General features: G+C 47.1%; 1 protein-coding gene across 1 annotated transcript in view; it reads right to left on the bottom strand.

Annotated features, from left to right (window-relative positions):
* Positions 1-14,261, bottom strand: part of LOC121565207 (zinc finger protein 239-like) — a 26,899-nt gene extending 12,638 nt beyond the window's left edge. The window contains exon 1 of the mRNA XM_045217364.1: positions 14,172-14,261. Within this exon, the coding sequence (XP_045073299.1) occupies positions 14,172-14,261 (90 nt within the window). The remainder of the gene's footprint in view (positions 1-14,171) is intronic.
* Positions 14,262-16,320: the final 2,059 nt, after the last annotated feature.

A 16,320-nucleotide genomic window follows, 5' to 3' on the forward strand; every position in this document is an offset into this window, starting at 1 on the left:
TTTGACTGTTACTCAAGTAGTATGTTACTGGGTGACTTTCAATTTTACTTAAGTCATTTTCTATTAAGGTATCTTTACTTTTACTCAAGTATGACAATTGGGTACTCTTTCCACCACTACAATTCACCCTCTGAATGGCACACATACATGTCTCAATTGTCTCAAGGCTTGAAAATCCTTCTTTAACCTCGTCTCCTCTCCTTTCATCTACACTGAATTGAAGTGGATCTATATAATGGATCATGGCTTTCACCTGGATTCACGTGGTCAGTCTATGTCATGGAAAGAACAGGTGTTCTTAATGTTTTGTAGATACAAAACACAGGGAAATCACATTTTTGAGGCCTTTCAGTTAAGTTAAGATAATATCTTAATATACATTAGGTACTATGTCATGTTATGCTATAAGTTAGTATGTTACGTTATGTGTTACAGTATTTAAGGTATGTTCAGGTAGTTATGTAATGGATGTAATACTATGATAGTTTTGTTATTTATTGTTGTCATAATGTCACTGTTTCCAGGAAGCTGACACTAGTTGGCTTTCTGCAGAGTCCCTCAATGAGTCAGACCTGGATTCAGATACTACTCGATATCATTGCGAATAGATTAATCTGGGTTTGATTGAGCTTGCCTAGTGTATTTTAACCAATGGAATAGTGGCTAAAGTACAAACCCTGCCCATATAGCACTTCAGACAGGCTAGAAATGAAAGGATCTGAAATGTTTAAAATAGTATTTGAACACAGGTCTGATATGAGTAAAGATTTCTCTACTTCTCCTCTCTACTTCTTAGCCTAGAGACTGACCACAGAGAGAGAGAGCGAGAGAGGGGGAGGGTTGAGAGAGAGAGCGAGAGAGAGAGAGAGAGAGAGAGAGAGAGACGGAGAGAGAGAGAGAGAGAGAGAGAGAGGGACAGAGGGAGAGAGAGAGAGACAGAGAGAGAGAGAGAGAGAGAGGGAGGGGGCAAGAGGGAGAGAGAGAGAGCGAGAGTGGGGAGAGCGAGAGAGGGGGGAGGGGGGAGAGAGAGAGAGAGCGAGAAAGAGAGGGGGGGGGTCTTCAAAGGGTTCTCCTATGGGGACAGTTGAAGAACCCTTTTTGGTTCTAGATAGCAGCTTTTTTTCTAAGAGCGTAGTCAGTTGCACAACTGAATGCATTCAACCGAAATGTGTCTTCTGCATTTACCTCAACCCCTATGAATCAGAGAGGTGAGGGGGCTGCCTTAATCTACATCCACGTCTCGGGAGGGTGTGTGTGTGTGTGTGTGTGTGTGTGTGTGTGTGTGTGTGTGTGTTTATCATAAAGATCCTCAGTGTGTGTGAGGCCTGCTGTCTAACCGAAATCTTTCAGTCAAGATCTCACCCTCACACACATACGCAAGCACACACGTACACACACACACACACACACACACACACACACACACACACACACACACACACACACACACACACACAAACCACAGGAAACGAAGTTGGTAGAAGACCAATATAGCTTTTTGTAAAGACATACAGTTCCTTCAGATAGTATTCACACCCTTTGACTTCCACTTTTTGTTGAGTCACTGATCTACACACACCCCATAATGTCAAAGTGGAATTTTGTTTGTAGAACATTAAAAAAATGAAAGAAATGAAAAGCTGAAACGTCTTGAAGCAATAATTATTCAACACCTTCGTTATGTAAAGCCTACAGAAGTTCAAGAGTACAAATGTGCTTTTAAAAAATCACATAATAAAGTTGCATGGACTCGTTCTGTGTTCAATGATATGCATGCATTGGCTGGAGACAGTTTTCTTCTTAAAAGACCAATATACATTTTAATTTAATTTAATTTAAATTAAGTTTAATCTTGACAACTTCGCTGACATGTAAAAAAAATATTTTTTGAGTGATATTCCCCTTTACGTTTAGTAACCTAGCTATAATATCTCTGTCTTAATAATATATAAATAATTATACTTCAGTTTAATGACCTAGCTATAATATCTCTGTCTTCTCTCCTATACTTCAGTTTAGTGACCTAGCTATAATATCTCTGTCTTCTCTCCTATACTTCAGTTTAGTGACCTAGCTATAATATCTCTGTCTTAATAATATATAAATAATTATACTTCAGTTTAATGACCTAGCTATAATATCTCTGTCTTCTCTCCTATACTTCAGTTTAGTGACCTAGCTATAATATCTCTGTTTTCTCTCCTATACTTCAGTTTAGTTATCTAGCTATAATATCTCTGTCTTCTCTCCTAGCTATAATATCTCTGTCTTCTCTCCTAGCTATAATATCTCTGTCTTCTCTCCTATACTTCAGTTTAGTGACCTAGCTATAATATCTCTGTCTTCTCTCCTATACTTCAGTTTAGTAACCTAGCTATAATATCTCTGTCTTCTCTCCTATACTTCAGTTTAGTAACCTAGCTATAATATCTCTGTCTTCTCTCCTATACTTCAGTTTAGTAACCTAGCTATAATATCTCTGTCTTCTCTCCTATACTTCAGTTTAGTGACCTAGCTATAATATCTCTGTCTTCTCTCCTATACTTCAGTTTAGTGACCTAGCTATAATATCTCTGTCTTCTCTCTATACTTCAGTTTAGTAACCTAGCTATAATATCTCTGTCTTCTCTCTATACTTCAGTTTAGTGACCTAGCTATAATATCTCTGTCTTCTCTCCTATACTTCAGTTTAGTGACCTAGCTATAATATCTCTGTCTTCTCTCCTATACTTCAGTTTAGTGACCTAGCTATAATATCTCTGTCTTCTCTCCTATACTTCAGTTTAGTGACCTAGCTATAATATCTCTGTCTTCTCTCCTATACTTCAGTTTGTAACCTAGCTATAATATCTCTGTCTTCTCTCCTATACTTCCAGTTTAGTGACCTAGCTATAATATCTCTGTCTTCTCTCCTATACTTCAGTTTAGTGACCTAGCTATAATATCTCTGTCTTCTCTCCTATACTTCAGTTTAGTGACCTAGCTATAATATCTCTGTCTTCTCTCCTATACTTCAGTTTAGTGACCTAGCTATAATATCTCTGTCTTCTCTCTATACTTCAGTTTAGTGACCTAGCTATAATATCTCTGTCTTCTCTCCTATACTTCAGTTTAGTGACTCTAGCTATAATATCTCTGTCTTCTCTCCTATACTTCAGTTTAGTGACCTAGCTATAATATCTCTGTCTTCTCTCCTATACTTCAGTTTAGTGACCTAGCTATAATATCTCTGTCTTCTCTCCTATACTTCAGTTTGTAACCTAGCTATAATATCTCTGTCTTCTCTCCTATACTTCAGTTTAGTAACCTAGCTATAATATCTCTGTCTTCTCTCCTATACTTCAGTTTAGTGACCTAGCTATAATATCTCTGTCTTCTCTCCTAGCTATAAAATCTCTGTCTTCTCTCCTATACTTCAGTTTAGTAACCTAGCTATAATATCTCTGTCTTCTCTCCTATACTTCAGTTTAGTGACCTAGCTATAATATCTCTGTCTTCTCTCCTAGCTATAATATCTCTGTCTTCTCTCCTATACTTCAGTTTAGTGACCTAGCTATAATATCTCTGTCTTCTCTCCTATACTTCAGTTTAGTGACCTAGCTATAATATCTCTGTCTTCTCTCCTATACTTCAGTTTAGTAACCTAGCTATAATATCTCTGTCTTCTCTCCTATACTTCAGTTTAGTAACCTAGCTATAATATCTCTGTCTTCTCTCCTAGCTATAATATCTCTGTCTTCTCTCCTAGCTATAATATCTCTGTCTTCTCTCCTATACTTCAGTTTAGTGACCTAGCTATAATATCTCTGTCTTCTCTCCTATACTTCAGTTTAGTAACCTAGCTATAATATCTCTGTCTTCTCTCCTATACTTCAGTTTAGTAACCTAGCTATAATATCTCTGTCTTCTCTCCTATACTTCAGTTTAGTAACCTAGCTATAATATCTCTGTCTTCTCTCCTATACTTCAGTTTAGTGACCTAGCTATAATATCTCTGTCTTCTCTCCTATACTTCAGTTTAGTGACCTAGCTATAATATCTCTGTCTTCTCTCCTATACTTCAGTTTAGTAACCTAGCTATAATATCTCTGTCTTCTCTCCTATACTTCAGTTTAGTGACCTAGCTATAATATCTCTGTCTTCTCTCCTATACTTCAGTTTAGTGACCTAGCTATAATATCTCTGTCTTCTCTCCTATACTTCAGTTTAGTGACCTAGCTATAATATCTCTGTCTTCTCTCCTATACTTCAGTTTAGTAACCTAGCATAATATCTCTGTCTTCTCTCCTATACTTCAGTTTAGTAACCTAGCTATAATATCTCTGTCTTCTCTCCTATACTTCAGTTTAGTGACCTAGCTATAATATCTCTGTCTTCTCTCCTATACTTCAGTTTAGTGACCTAGCTATAATATCTCTGTCTTCTCTCCTATACTTCAGTTTAGTGACCTAGCTATAATATCTCTGTCTTCTCTCTATACTTCAGTTTAGTGACCTAGCTATAATATCTCTGTCTTCTCTCCTATACTTCAGTTTAGTGACCTAGCTATAATATCTCTGTCTTCTCTCCTATACTTCAGTTTAGAAACCTAGCTATAATATCTCTGTCTTCTCTCCTATACTTCAGTTTAGTGACCTAGCTATAATATCTCTGTCTTCTCTCCTATACTTCAGTTTAGTAACCTAGCTATAATATCTCTGTCTTCTCTCCTATACTTCAGTTTAGTGACCTAGCTATAATATCTCTGTCTTCTCTCCTATACTTCAGTTTAGTAACCTAGCTATAATATCTCTGTCTTCTCTCCTATACTTCAGTTTAGTAACCTAGCTATAATATCTCTGTCTTCTCTCCTATACTTCAGTTTAGTGACCTAGCTATAATATCTCTGTCTTCTCTCCTATACTTCAGTTTAGTGACCTAGCTATAATATCTCTGTCTTCGCTCCTATACTTCAGTTTAGTGACCTAGCTATAATATCTCTGTCTTCTCTCCTATACTTCAGTTTAGTGACCTAGCTATAATATCTCTGTCTTCTCTCTATACTTCAGTTTAGTAACCTAGCTATAATATCTCTGTCTTCTCTCCTATACTTCAGTTTAGTAACCTAGCTATAATATCTCTGTCTTCTCTCCTATACTTCAGTTTAGTAACCTAGCTATAATATCTCTGTCTTCTCTCCTATACTTCAGTTTAGTAACCTAGCTATAATATCTCTGTCTTCTCTCCTATACTTCAGTTTAGTAACCTAGCTATAATATCTCTGTCTTCTCTCCTAGCTATAATATCTCTGTCTTCTCTCCTATACTTCAGTTTAGTAACCTAGCTATAATATCTCTGTCTTCTCTCCTATACTTCAGTTTAGTAACTTAGCTATAATATCTCTGTCTTCTCTCCTAGCTATAATATCTCTGTCTTCTCTCCTATACTTCAGTTTAGTAACCTAGCTATAATATCTCTAGATTGGGAACAACATTGAGATCAGTAGAATATTGAAAAGGCTCCCTCGGGTTGGGAATAAATGACAGTGAGATCAGTAGAATATTGAAAAGGCTCCCTCGGGTTGGGAATAAATGACAATGAGATCAGTAGAATATTGAAAAGGCTCCCTCGGGTTGGGAATAAATGACAGTGAGATCAGTGAGAATATTGAAAAGGCTCCCTCGGGTTGGGAATAAATGACAGTGAGATCAGTAGAATATTGAAAAGGCTCCCTCGGGTTGGGAATAAATGACAGTGAGATCAGTAGAATATTGAAAAGGCTCCCTCGGGTTGGGAATAAATGACAATGAGATCAGTAGAATATTGAAAAGGCTCCCTCGGGTTGGGAATAAATGACAGTGAGATCAGTAGAATATTGAAAAGGCTCCCTCGGGTTGGGAATAAATGACAGTGAGATCAGTAGAATATTGAAAAGGCTCCCTCGGGTTGGGAATAAATGACAGTGAGATCAGTAGAATATTGAAAAGGCTCCCTCGGGTTGGGAATAAATGACAGTGATATCAGTAGAATATTGAAAAGGCTCCCTCGGGTTGGGAATAAATGACAGTGAGATCAGTAGAATATTGAAAAGGCTCCCTCGGGTTGGGAATAAATGACAGTGATATCAGTAGAATATTGAAAAGGCTCCCTCGGGTTGGGAATAAATGACAGTGAGATCAGTAGAATATTGAAAAGGCTCCCTCGGGTTGGGAATAAATGACAGTGATATCAGTAGAATATTGAAAAGGCTCCCTCGGGTTGGGAATAAATGACAGTGATATCAGTAGAATATTGAAAAGGCTCCCTCGGGTTGGGAATAAATGACAGTGATATCAGTAGAATATTGAAAAGGCTCCCTCGGGTTGGGAATAAATGACAGTGATATCAGTAGAATATTGAAAAGGCTCCCTCGGGTTGGGAATAAATGACAGTGTGACATCAGAAATAATACATGAGTGACCTCCGCCGATATCATCACACCAGCCTCACTAATACTAATAATACTAATCATCATCATCATCATCATCATGAGAGTAATAATTATAATACAGCCTGGTCTCATAAACTATACGTAACATAGTAACTAAATCCGAGACACTAACATATTGTACAAATAGCAATTAATAACATACAGTTGAAGTCGGAAGTTTACATACACCTTAGCCAAATACATTTAAACTCAGTTTTTCACAATTCCTGACATTTAATCCTAGTAAAAATTCCCTGTCTTAGGTCAGTTAGGATCACCACTTATTTTAAGTGTCACGGTCGTTGAGAGACGGGTCAGACCAAGGTGCAGCATGGAATGCGAACATGTTTATTCAATAACGTAACGTGAAGTCCAAGGCTATACACAATCCAAGGCTATACACGGAACAAGATCCCACAAACATAGTAGGCAAACAGGCTACTTAAGTATGATCCCTAATCAGAGACAACGAGCGACAGCTGTCTCTGATTGGGAATCACACCCGGCCAAACATAGACACACATAGAATACCACACCCTGACTCAACATACAAGAGTTCCATACGTCAGGGCGTGACAGTACCCCCCAAAGGTGTGGACTCCGACCGCACAAACCTGACCTAACCGGGGAGGGTCCGGGTGGGCTTTCAGCCACGGAGGCGGATCCGGCTCCGGGCGTGATGACCTCTTCCTCTCCGCCTCCCCGTTGCGCCGCTGGTCTGGTCTGGACCTCGGCGCGATGCTTCCCCTCTCCTTCCTCCCACGATGCACCAAGCCCTGTCTGGATCCTGGTGTGGGAGACCCCGAACCTGGAGAGGGGCTGACGTCTGGGTCTGGACTGGAGCCGCTGACCGGAGCTGAACTGGACCCCGGTGGAGCGGACTGCTCTGGCTCCGGAATGGATCCGCTGACCGGGGCTGGATTGGGCACCGGCGGAGCGGACTGCTCTGACTCCGGAGTGGAGCAGCTGACCGGTGCTGAACCAGGCACCGGTGGAACGGGCACGGGCCGGGCCGGACTGGGAACACGCACCACTGGTCTGGTGCGAGGAGCAGGCACGGGCCGAGCCGGACTGGGAACACGCACCACTGGTCTGGTGCGAGGAGCAGGCACGGGCCGGGCCGGACTGGGAACACGCACCACTGGTCTGGTGTGAGGAACAGGTACGGGCCGGGCCGGACTGGGAACACGCACCACTGGTCTGGTGTGAGGAACAGGTACGGGCCGGGCCGGACTGGGAACACGCACCACTGGTCTGGTGTGAGGAACAGGTACGGGCCGGGCCGGACTGGGAACACGCACCACTGGTCTGGTGTGAGGAACAGGTACGGGCCGGGCCGGACTGGGAACACGCACCACTGGTCTGGTGTGAGAACAGGTACGGGCCGGGCCGGACTGGGAACACGCACCACTGGTCTGGTGTGAGGAACAGGTACGGGCCGGGCCGGACTGGGAACACGCACCACTGGTCTGGTGCGAGGAGCAGGAACGGGGCGTACCGGACTGGGAACCGGCGCTGGAGGTCTACGACTGTACCCGTCCTTTACACTCCGCGCCCAGTCCTCCTCCAGTGAGGATTCCTCCTTGAGCCCCCACGAGTACAGTAGTCGGGGCTCCTCTCTGTCGCTCCCCGACCACCCTTTTAGCCCCCCAACAAAATGTTCTTGGGGCTGTCTCTCTTTCTCCACCCTGATCCCTTTCAGGGCCTCCATCTGCTTGGCCAGATCTCCCTCCAAGTCCATACTCTCTGCTCCTCCTGGGCACGCTGCTTGGTCCATTGGTGGTGGGATCTTCTGTCACGGTCGTTGAGAGACGGGTCAGACCAAGGTGCAGCGTGGAATGCGAACATGTTTATTTAATACTAAACACAAAACAAAACAACAACGTAACGTGAAGTCCAAGGCTATACACAATCCAAGGCTATACACGGAACAAGATCCCACAAACATAGTAGGCAAACAGGCTACTTAAGTATGATCCCTAATCAGAGACAACTAGATAGAACTGCCAAAGGGGGTGGAGTTGATAGAACTGCCAAAGGGGGCGGAGTTGCAATCTACTGTAGAGATAGCCTGCAGAGCTCTATCATACTATCCAGGTCTGTGCCCAAACAGTTTGAGCTTCTACCTCTAAAAATCCACCTCTCCAGAAATAAGTCTCTCGCTGTTGCCGCTTGCGACAGACCCCCCTCAGCCCCCAGCTGTGCCCTGGACACCATATGTGAATTGATTGCCCCCCATTTATCCTCTGAGTTTGTACTGCTTGGTGACCTAAATTGGGATATGCTTAATACCCCAGCCATCCTACAATCCAAGCTAGATGCCCTCAACCTCACGCAAATTATCAACGAACCTACCAGGTACAACCCTAAATCCTTAAACATGGGTACCCTCATAGATATCATCCTGACTAATATACCCTCTAAATACACCTCAGCTGTCTTCAACCAGGATCTCAGCGATCACTGCCTTATTGCCTGCGTCCGTAGTCGGGTCGCGGTCAAACGACCACCCCTCATCACTGTCAAACGGCTCCCTAAAACACTTTAGCGAGGAGGCCTTCCTAATTGACCTGGCCCAGGTATCCTGGATGGATATAGATCTCATTCCGTCAGTAGAGGATGCCTGGTTGTTCCTTAAAAGTAATTTCCTCTCAATCTTAAATAAACATGCCCCATTCAAAAATACAGAACTAAGAACCGATATAGCCCCTGGTTCTCCTCAGACTTGACTGCCCTTGACCAGCACAAAAACATCCTGTGGCGTACAGCATTAGCATCAAATAGCCCCCGCGATATGCAACTTTTCAGGAAGTTAGGAACCAATATACACAAGCAGTCAGGAAAGCAAAGGCTAACTTTTTCAAACAGAAATTTGCATCCTGTAGCACTAACTCCAAAAAGTTTTGGGACACTGTAAAGTCCATGGAGAATAAGAGCACTTCCTCCCAGCTGCCCACTGCACTGAGGCTAGGAAACACTATCACCACCGATAAATCTACAATAATCGAGAATTTCAACAAGCATTTTGCTACAGCTGGCCATGCTTTCCATCTGGCTACCACTAACCCGGCCACCAACTCTGCACCCTCTGCTGCAACTTGCCCATGCCCCCCGCTTCTCCCTTCACTCAAATTCAGACAGCTGATGTTTTGAAAGCGCTGCAAAATCTGGACCCCTACAAATCAGCTGGGCTAGACAATCTGGACCCTTTCTTCCTAAAACTAGCCGCCGAAATTGTCGCAACCCCTATTACTAGTCTGTTCAACCTCTCTTTCATAACGTCTGAGATCCCCAGAGATTGGAAAGCTGCCGCGGTCATCCCCCTCTTCAAAGGGGGTGACACTCTAGATCCAAACTGCTACAGACCTATATCCATCCTGCCCTGCCTTTCGAAAGTATTCGAAAGCCAAGTTAACAAACAGATCATCGACCATTTTCGAATACCACCGTACCTTCTCCGCTTATGCAATCCGGTTTCGAGCTGGTCACGGGTGCACCTTCAGCCACGCTCAAGGTCCTAAACGATATTATAACCGCGATTGATAATAGACAGTACTGTGCAGCCGTCTTCATCGACCTGGCCAAGGCTTTCGACTCTGTCAACCACCGCATTCTTATTGGCAGACTAAATAGCCTTGGTTTCTCAAATGACTGCCTCGCCTGGTTCACCAACTACTTCTCAGATAGAGTTCAGTGTGTCAAATCGGAGGGCCTGTTGTCTGGACCTATGGCAGTCTCTATGGGGGTGCCACAGGGTTCAATTCTTGGGCCGACACTTTTCTCCGTGTATATCAATGATGTCGCTCTTGCTGCTGGTGACTCTCAGATCCACCTCTACGCAGACGACACCATTTTGTATACATCTGGCGGCCCTTCATTGGACACTGTGTTAACAAACCTCCAAGCGAGCTTCAATGCCATACAACAATCCTTCAGTAGCCTTCAACTGCTCTTAAACACTAGTAAAACTAAATGCATGCTTTTCAATCGAACGCTGCTAGCACCCGCCCACCCCGACTAGAATCACCACTCTCGAGGCCTGACCTAGAGTATGTGGACAACTACAAATATCTAGGTGTCTGGTTAGACTGTAAACTCAACTTCCAGACTCACATAAAGAATCTCAATCCAAAGTTAAATCTAGAATCGGCTTCCCTATTTCGCAACAAAGCCTCCCCTTCACTCATGCTGCCAAACATGCCCTCGTAAACTGACTATCCTACGATCCTTGACTTCGGCGATGTCATTTACAAAATAGCCTCCAACACTCTACTCAGCAAATTGGATGTAGTCTATCACAGTGCCATCCGTTTTGTCTCCAAAGCCCCATACACTACCCACCACTGTGACCTGTACGCTCTTGTTGGCTGGTCCTCACTACATGTTCGTACGTCAAACCCACTGGCTCCAGGCCATCTATAAATCACTGCTAGGCAAATCCCCGCCTTATCTTAGCTCATTGGTCACCATAGCAGCACCCACCCGTAGTCTGCGCTCCAGCAGGTATATCTCACTGGTCATTCCCAAAGCCAACACCTCCTTTGGCCGCCATTCCTTCCAGTTCTCTGCTGCCAATGACTGGAACGAATTGCAAAAATCTCTGAAGCTGGAGACTCTTATCTCCCCCAATAACTTTGAGCATCAGTTGTCAGAGCACCTTGCCGATCACTGCACCTGTACACAGCCCATCTGAAATTAGCCCACCCAACTACCTCACCCCTATATTGTTGTTTGATTTGCTCTTTTGCACCCCAGTATCTCTATTTGCACATAATCTCTTGCACATCTAGCATTCCAGTGTTAATACTATTGTAATTATTCTGCACTATAGCCTATTTATTGCCTTACCTCCATAACTTGCTACATTTGCACACACTGTATATATATTTTCTGTTGTATTTCTGACTTAATGTTTTTTTTTTTTACCCCATATGTAACTCTGTGTTGTTTTTATTGCACTACTTTGCTTTATCTTGGCCAGGTCGCAGTTGTAAATGAGAACCTGTTCTCAACTGGCTTACCTGGTTAAATAAAGGTGAAATAAATAAAAAAATAAAACAACGAGCGACAGCTGCCTCTGATTGGGAATCACACCCGGCCAAACATAGACACACATAGAATACCACACCCTGACTCAACATACAAGAGTTCCATACGTCATTAAGAATGTGAAATGTCAGAATAATAGTAGAGAGAATGATTTATTTCAGCTTTTATTTCTTTCATCACATTCCCAGTGGGTCAGAAGTTTACATACACTCAATTAGTATTTGGTAGCATTGCCTTTAAATTGTTTAACTTGGGGCAAAGCGTTTGGGTAGCTTCCACAAGCTTCCCACAATAAGTTGGGTGAATTTTGGCCCATTCCTCCAGACAGAGCTGGTGTAACTGAGTCAGGTTTGTAGGCCTCCTTGCTCACACACGCTTTTTCAGTTCTGCCCACACAATTTCTCTAGGATTGAGGCCAGGGCTTTGTGATGGCCACTCCAACCACCTCGACTTTGTTGTCCTTAAGCCATTTTGCCCACAACTTTGGAAGTATGCTTGGGGTCATTGTTCTTTTGGAAGACCCATTTGCGACCAAGCTTTAACTTCTGACTTATCTTGAGATGTTGCTTCAATATATCCACTTACATTTCCTTCCTCATGATGCCATCTATTTTTGTGAAGTGCACCAGTCCCTCCTGCAGCAAAGCACCCCCCACAGCATGATGCTGCCACCCCCGTGCTTCACAGTTGGGATGGTGTTCTTGACTTACAAGTCACCCCTTTTTCCTCCAAACATAACGATGGTCATTATGGCCAAACAGTTCTATTTTTGTTTCATCAGACCAGAGGACATTTCTCCCAAGAAGTGCGATCTTTGTCCCCCATATGCAGTTGCAAACCATGTAGTCTGGCTTTTTTATGACGGTTTTTGGAGCAGTGGCTTCTTCCTTGCTGAGCGCCTTTCAGGTTATGTCGATATAGGACTCGTTTTACTGCGGATATAGATACTTTTGTACCTGTTTCCTCCAGCATCTTCCCACAAGATTGTTCTGGGATTGATTTGCACTTTTAGCACCAAAATGCGTTCATCTCTAGGAGACAGAGCGCGTCTCCTTCCTGAGCAGTATGACAGCTTGTGGTCCCTTGGTGTTTATACTTGCATACTATTGTTTGTACAGATGAAGGATTGGTACCTTCAGGCGTTTGGAAATTGCTCAAGGATGAACCAGACTTGTGGAGGTCTACCATTTTTTCTGAGGTCTTGGCTGATTTCTTTTCATTTTCCCATGATGCCAAGAAAAGAGGCACTGAGTTCAAGTAGGCCTTGAAATACATCCCACAGGTACACCTTCCAATTGACTCAAATTATCTCAATTAGCCAATCAGAAGCTTCTAAAGCCATGACATCATTTTCTGGAATTTGCCAAGCTGTTTGAAACACAGTCAACTTAGTGCAATATGTAAACTTCTGACCCACTGGAATTGTGATACGGTGAGTTATAAGTTAAATAATCTGTCTGTAAACAATTGTTGGAAAAATTACTTGTGTCATGCACAAAGTAATGTCTAACCGACTTGCCACAACTATAGTTTGTTAACAAGACATTTGTGGAGTGGTTGAAAAACAAGATTTAATGACTCCAACCTAAGTTTATGTAAACTTCCGACTTCAACAGTATCATACAAATTGTATTATGTAACATATCATACGAAATGTATGATGGAGATTCACTATTTAATACGAAACTTAAGATATCAAAATAAGGTGTCCTGGATTTTCATTTACTATGTTACTTCTGCCCCTGAATCCCAGGTTACTACTACTACTAATACTGCTACTGCCCTGCATGCTAGTGCTACTGCCTTGCTGCTGCTACTGCCTACTGCTGCTAGCTGCTGCTGCTGCCACTGCTACCACCGCTGCTGCTGCTGCTGCTCCGCTCCCACCCCACTGCTACCGCCACTGCTAGCTGCCTGCTGCGCTGCCTGCCTGCTGCTGCTGGTGCTGCTGCTGCTGCCTGCCTGCTGCTGCTGCTGCTGCCTGCTGCTGCTGCACTGCTGCTGGTACTGGTGCTGTGCTATGCTGTCTGCTGCTTGCTGCTATGCTAGTGGTGCTGCCGCTGCCACTGCTGCATACTGTGCTGCTGCTGCTGCTGCTGCCTGCTGCCTGCTGCTGCCACTGCTGCTGCTGCTGCCTGCTGCTGCTGCTGCTGCTGCTGCTGCCGCTGCTGCACTGCTGCCACTGCTGCCGCGCTGCCTGCCACTGCTACTGACCTGCTGCTGCTGCTACTGCTGCTGCTGCTGCTTCTGCTGCTACTGCTGCTGCTGCTGCTGCTGCTGCTGCTGCTGCTGCCCTGCCTTGCTGCTGCTGCTGCTGCTGCTGCTGCTCTGAGGACTGCTACTGCTTGCCTGCTGCTGCTGCTGCTGCTGGTGCCGCCGCTGCCACTGCTACTGCTGCTGCTGCTGCTGCTGCTGCTGCTGCCACTCGGTGCTGCTGCTGCTGCTTGCTGCTGCTGCACACTGCTGCCGCCTGCTGCACCACTGCCACTGCTGCCGCTGCTGCCTGCCTGCTGCTGCTGCACTGCTGCTGCTTGCTGCTGCTGCTGCCGCTGCCGCCCAGCTGCAGCTGCCTGCACTGCTGCTGCTGCTGCTGCTGCTGCTGCTGCTGCTGCTGCTGCTGCTGCTGCTGCTGCTACCTTGCTGCTGCTGCTGCTGCTGCTGCCGCTGCTGCTGCCATCTGCTGCCGCTGGCACTGCTGCTGCTGCTGCTGCTGCACTGCTGCTGCTGCTGCACTGTTGCCGCCGCTGCCTGCTGCTGCTGCCATGCTGCTGCTGCCTGCTGCTGCTGCCACTGCTGCTGCTACTACTGCTGCTGCTGCTGCCTGCTGCTGCTGCTGCGTACTGCTGCTGCGCGCTGCTTACGCACTGTCTACTACTACTGGTACTGCTACTGCTGCTGCTGCCGCTGCTGCTGCTGCTGCTGCTGGTGTTTTCTGCTGCTGCTGCTGCTGCTGTTGCTGCTGCTTGCTGCCTTGCCTGCCGCTGCTGCCAGCGCCGCTGTCTGCTGCTGCGTCGCATGCTGCTGCTGCTGCTGCTGCTGCTGCTGCTGCCTGCTGCTGCTGCTGCTGCTGCTTTGCTGCTGCCTGCTGCCCGCTGCTGCTGCCGCTGCCGCTGCTGCTGCTGCTGCTGCTGCTGCTGCTGCTGTGCTTGCTGCTGCTGCTACTGCCCTGCTGCTTGCCTTGCTGCTGCTGCTGCCTGCTGCTGCTGCTGCGCTGCCACCTTGCTGCCGCTGCTGCTGCCTTACTGCTGCTGTGCTGTTGCCGCTGTTGCTGCTGCTGCTCTGCTGCTGCTACTGCTGCCGCTCTGCTGCGGACTCGCTGCTGCTGCCGCTGCTGCCCGGCGCCCCGCTGCTGCTACTCTATGCTGCTGCTGCTGCTGCGCCTTACTGTTGCTGCTGCTGCATGCTGCTGCTGCTGCTGCTGCTGCACTGCTGCTCTACTACCCTCGCTGCTTGCTGCTGCTGCTGCTGCTGCCTGGTACTACTACCGCTCTGCTGCTGCTGCTGACTGCTGCCGCTGCTGCTGCTGGCTGCTGCTGCTGCCCTGCTGCCGCTGCTTGCTGCTACTGCTGCTGCTGCGTGCTTGTGCTGCTGCTGCTGCTGTCTGCTGCTGCATGCTGCTGCTGCTGAGGGGACTGCTGCTGCTGCTGCTCTGCTGCTGCCACTGCTGCTGCTGCTGCTGCCGCTGCTGCGCTGCCCTCTTCTGCTGCTGCTGCTGCTGCTGCTGCTGCTGCTGCTTGCCTTGCTGCTGCTGCTGCTGCGCTGCTGCTGCTGCTGCTGCGCGCTCCGCCGCTGCTGCTGCGCCCGGCTGCTGGTGCTGCTTGCTGCGCGTGCTGCTGTAACAGCTGCTGCTGCTGCTGCTGCTGCTCCTGCTGCTGCTGCTCGCTGCTCGCTTCTGCTGCTGTGCCCTGCTGCTGCTGCTGCTGCTGCTGCTGCCTTGCTGCTGCCTGCTGCTGCTGCCGCTGCTGCTGCTGCTGCTGCTCGCTGCTGGCTGCAGGCTGCTGCTGCTGCTGCTGCTGCTGCTGTCTGCTGCTGCTGCTGCTGCTGCTGCTGCTGCTGCTGCTGCTGCTGCGCAGCACCTTGCTGCTGCTGCTGCTGCTGCTGCTGCTGCTGCTGCTGCTGCTGCTGCTGCTGCTGCTGCCGCCTGCTGCTGCTCACTCCGCGCTGCTGCTACCGCTGCGGCTGCTCTGCTGCTGCTGCGCTGCACTCCAGGCGCGTGCTGCTGCTGCTGCTGCGCTGCTGCCTGCTGCACGCTGCTGCTGCTGCTGCTGCTGCTGCTGCTGCTGCCACTGCCTGCTGCCCTTGCTGCTGCTGCTGCTGCTGCTGCTGCTGCTGCTGCTGCTGCTGTGCTGCTGCTGCTGCTGCTACTGCTGCTGCGCTCTACCGCTTACTCACTGCTAGCTGCTGCTGCTGCCTGGACTGCTGCTGCGCTGCTGCTGCTGCTGCTGCTGCTGCCTGCTGCTGCTGCTGCTGCTGCTGCTGCTGCTGCTGCTGCTGCGCTGCTTGCTGCTGTACTGCTGCGTGCTGCCTGCTGCTGCTGCTGCTGTACTTGCTGCTGCTGCTGTACTGCTGCCTACGCTGCTGCTGCTGCTGCCTGCTACCGCTGCTTTCACTCTGCTGCTGCTGCTGCTGCTGCTGCTGCTGCTTGCTGCTGCTGCTGCTGCTGCTGCTGCTGCTGCTTGCTGTGCTGCCTGCTGCTGCTACTGCTGCTGCTGCTGCTGCGCTGCACTGCCTGCTGCTGCTTGCTGCTGGTGCTGCTTGCTGCTGCTGCTGCTGCTGCTGCTGCTGCTGCTGCTTGCTGCTGACTGCTGCCCTGCGCTGCTGCT

This window comes from Coregonus clupeaformis, unplaced genomic scaffold (genome assembly GCF_020615455.1).
Source record: "Coregonus clupeaformis isolate EN_2021a unplaced genomic scaffold, ASM2061545v1 scaf1029, whole genome shotgun sequence".
In the NCBI taxonomy this organism is placed as follows: Eukaryota; Metazoa; Chordata; class Actinopteri; order Salmoniformes; family Salmonidae; genus Coregonus; species Coregonus clupeaformis.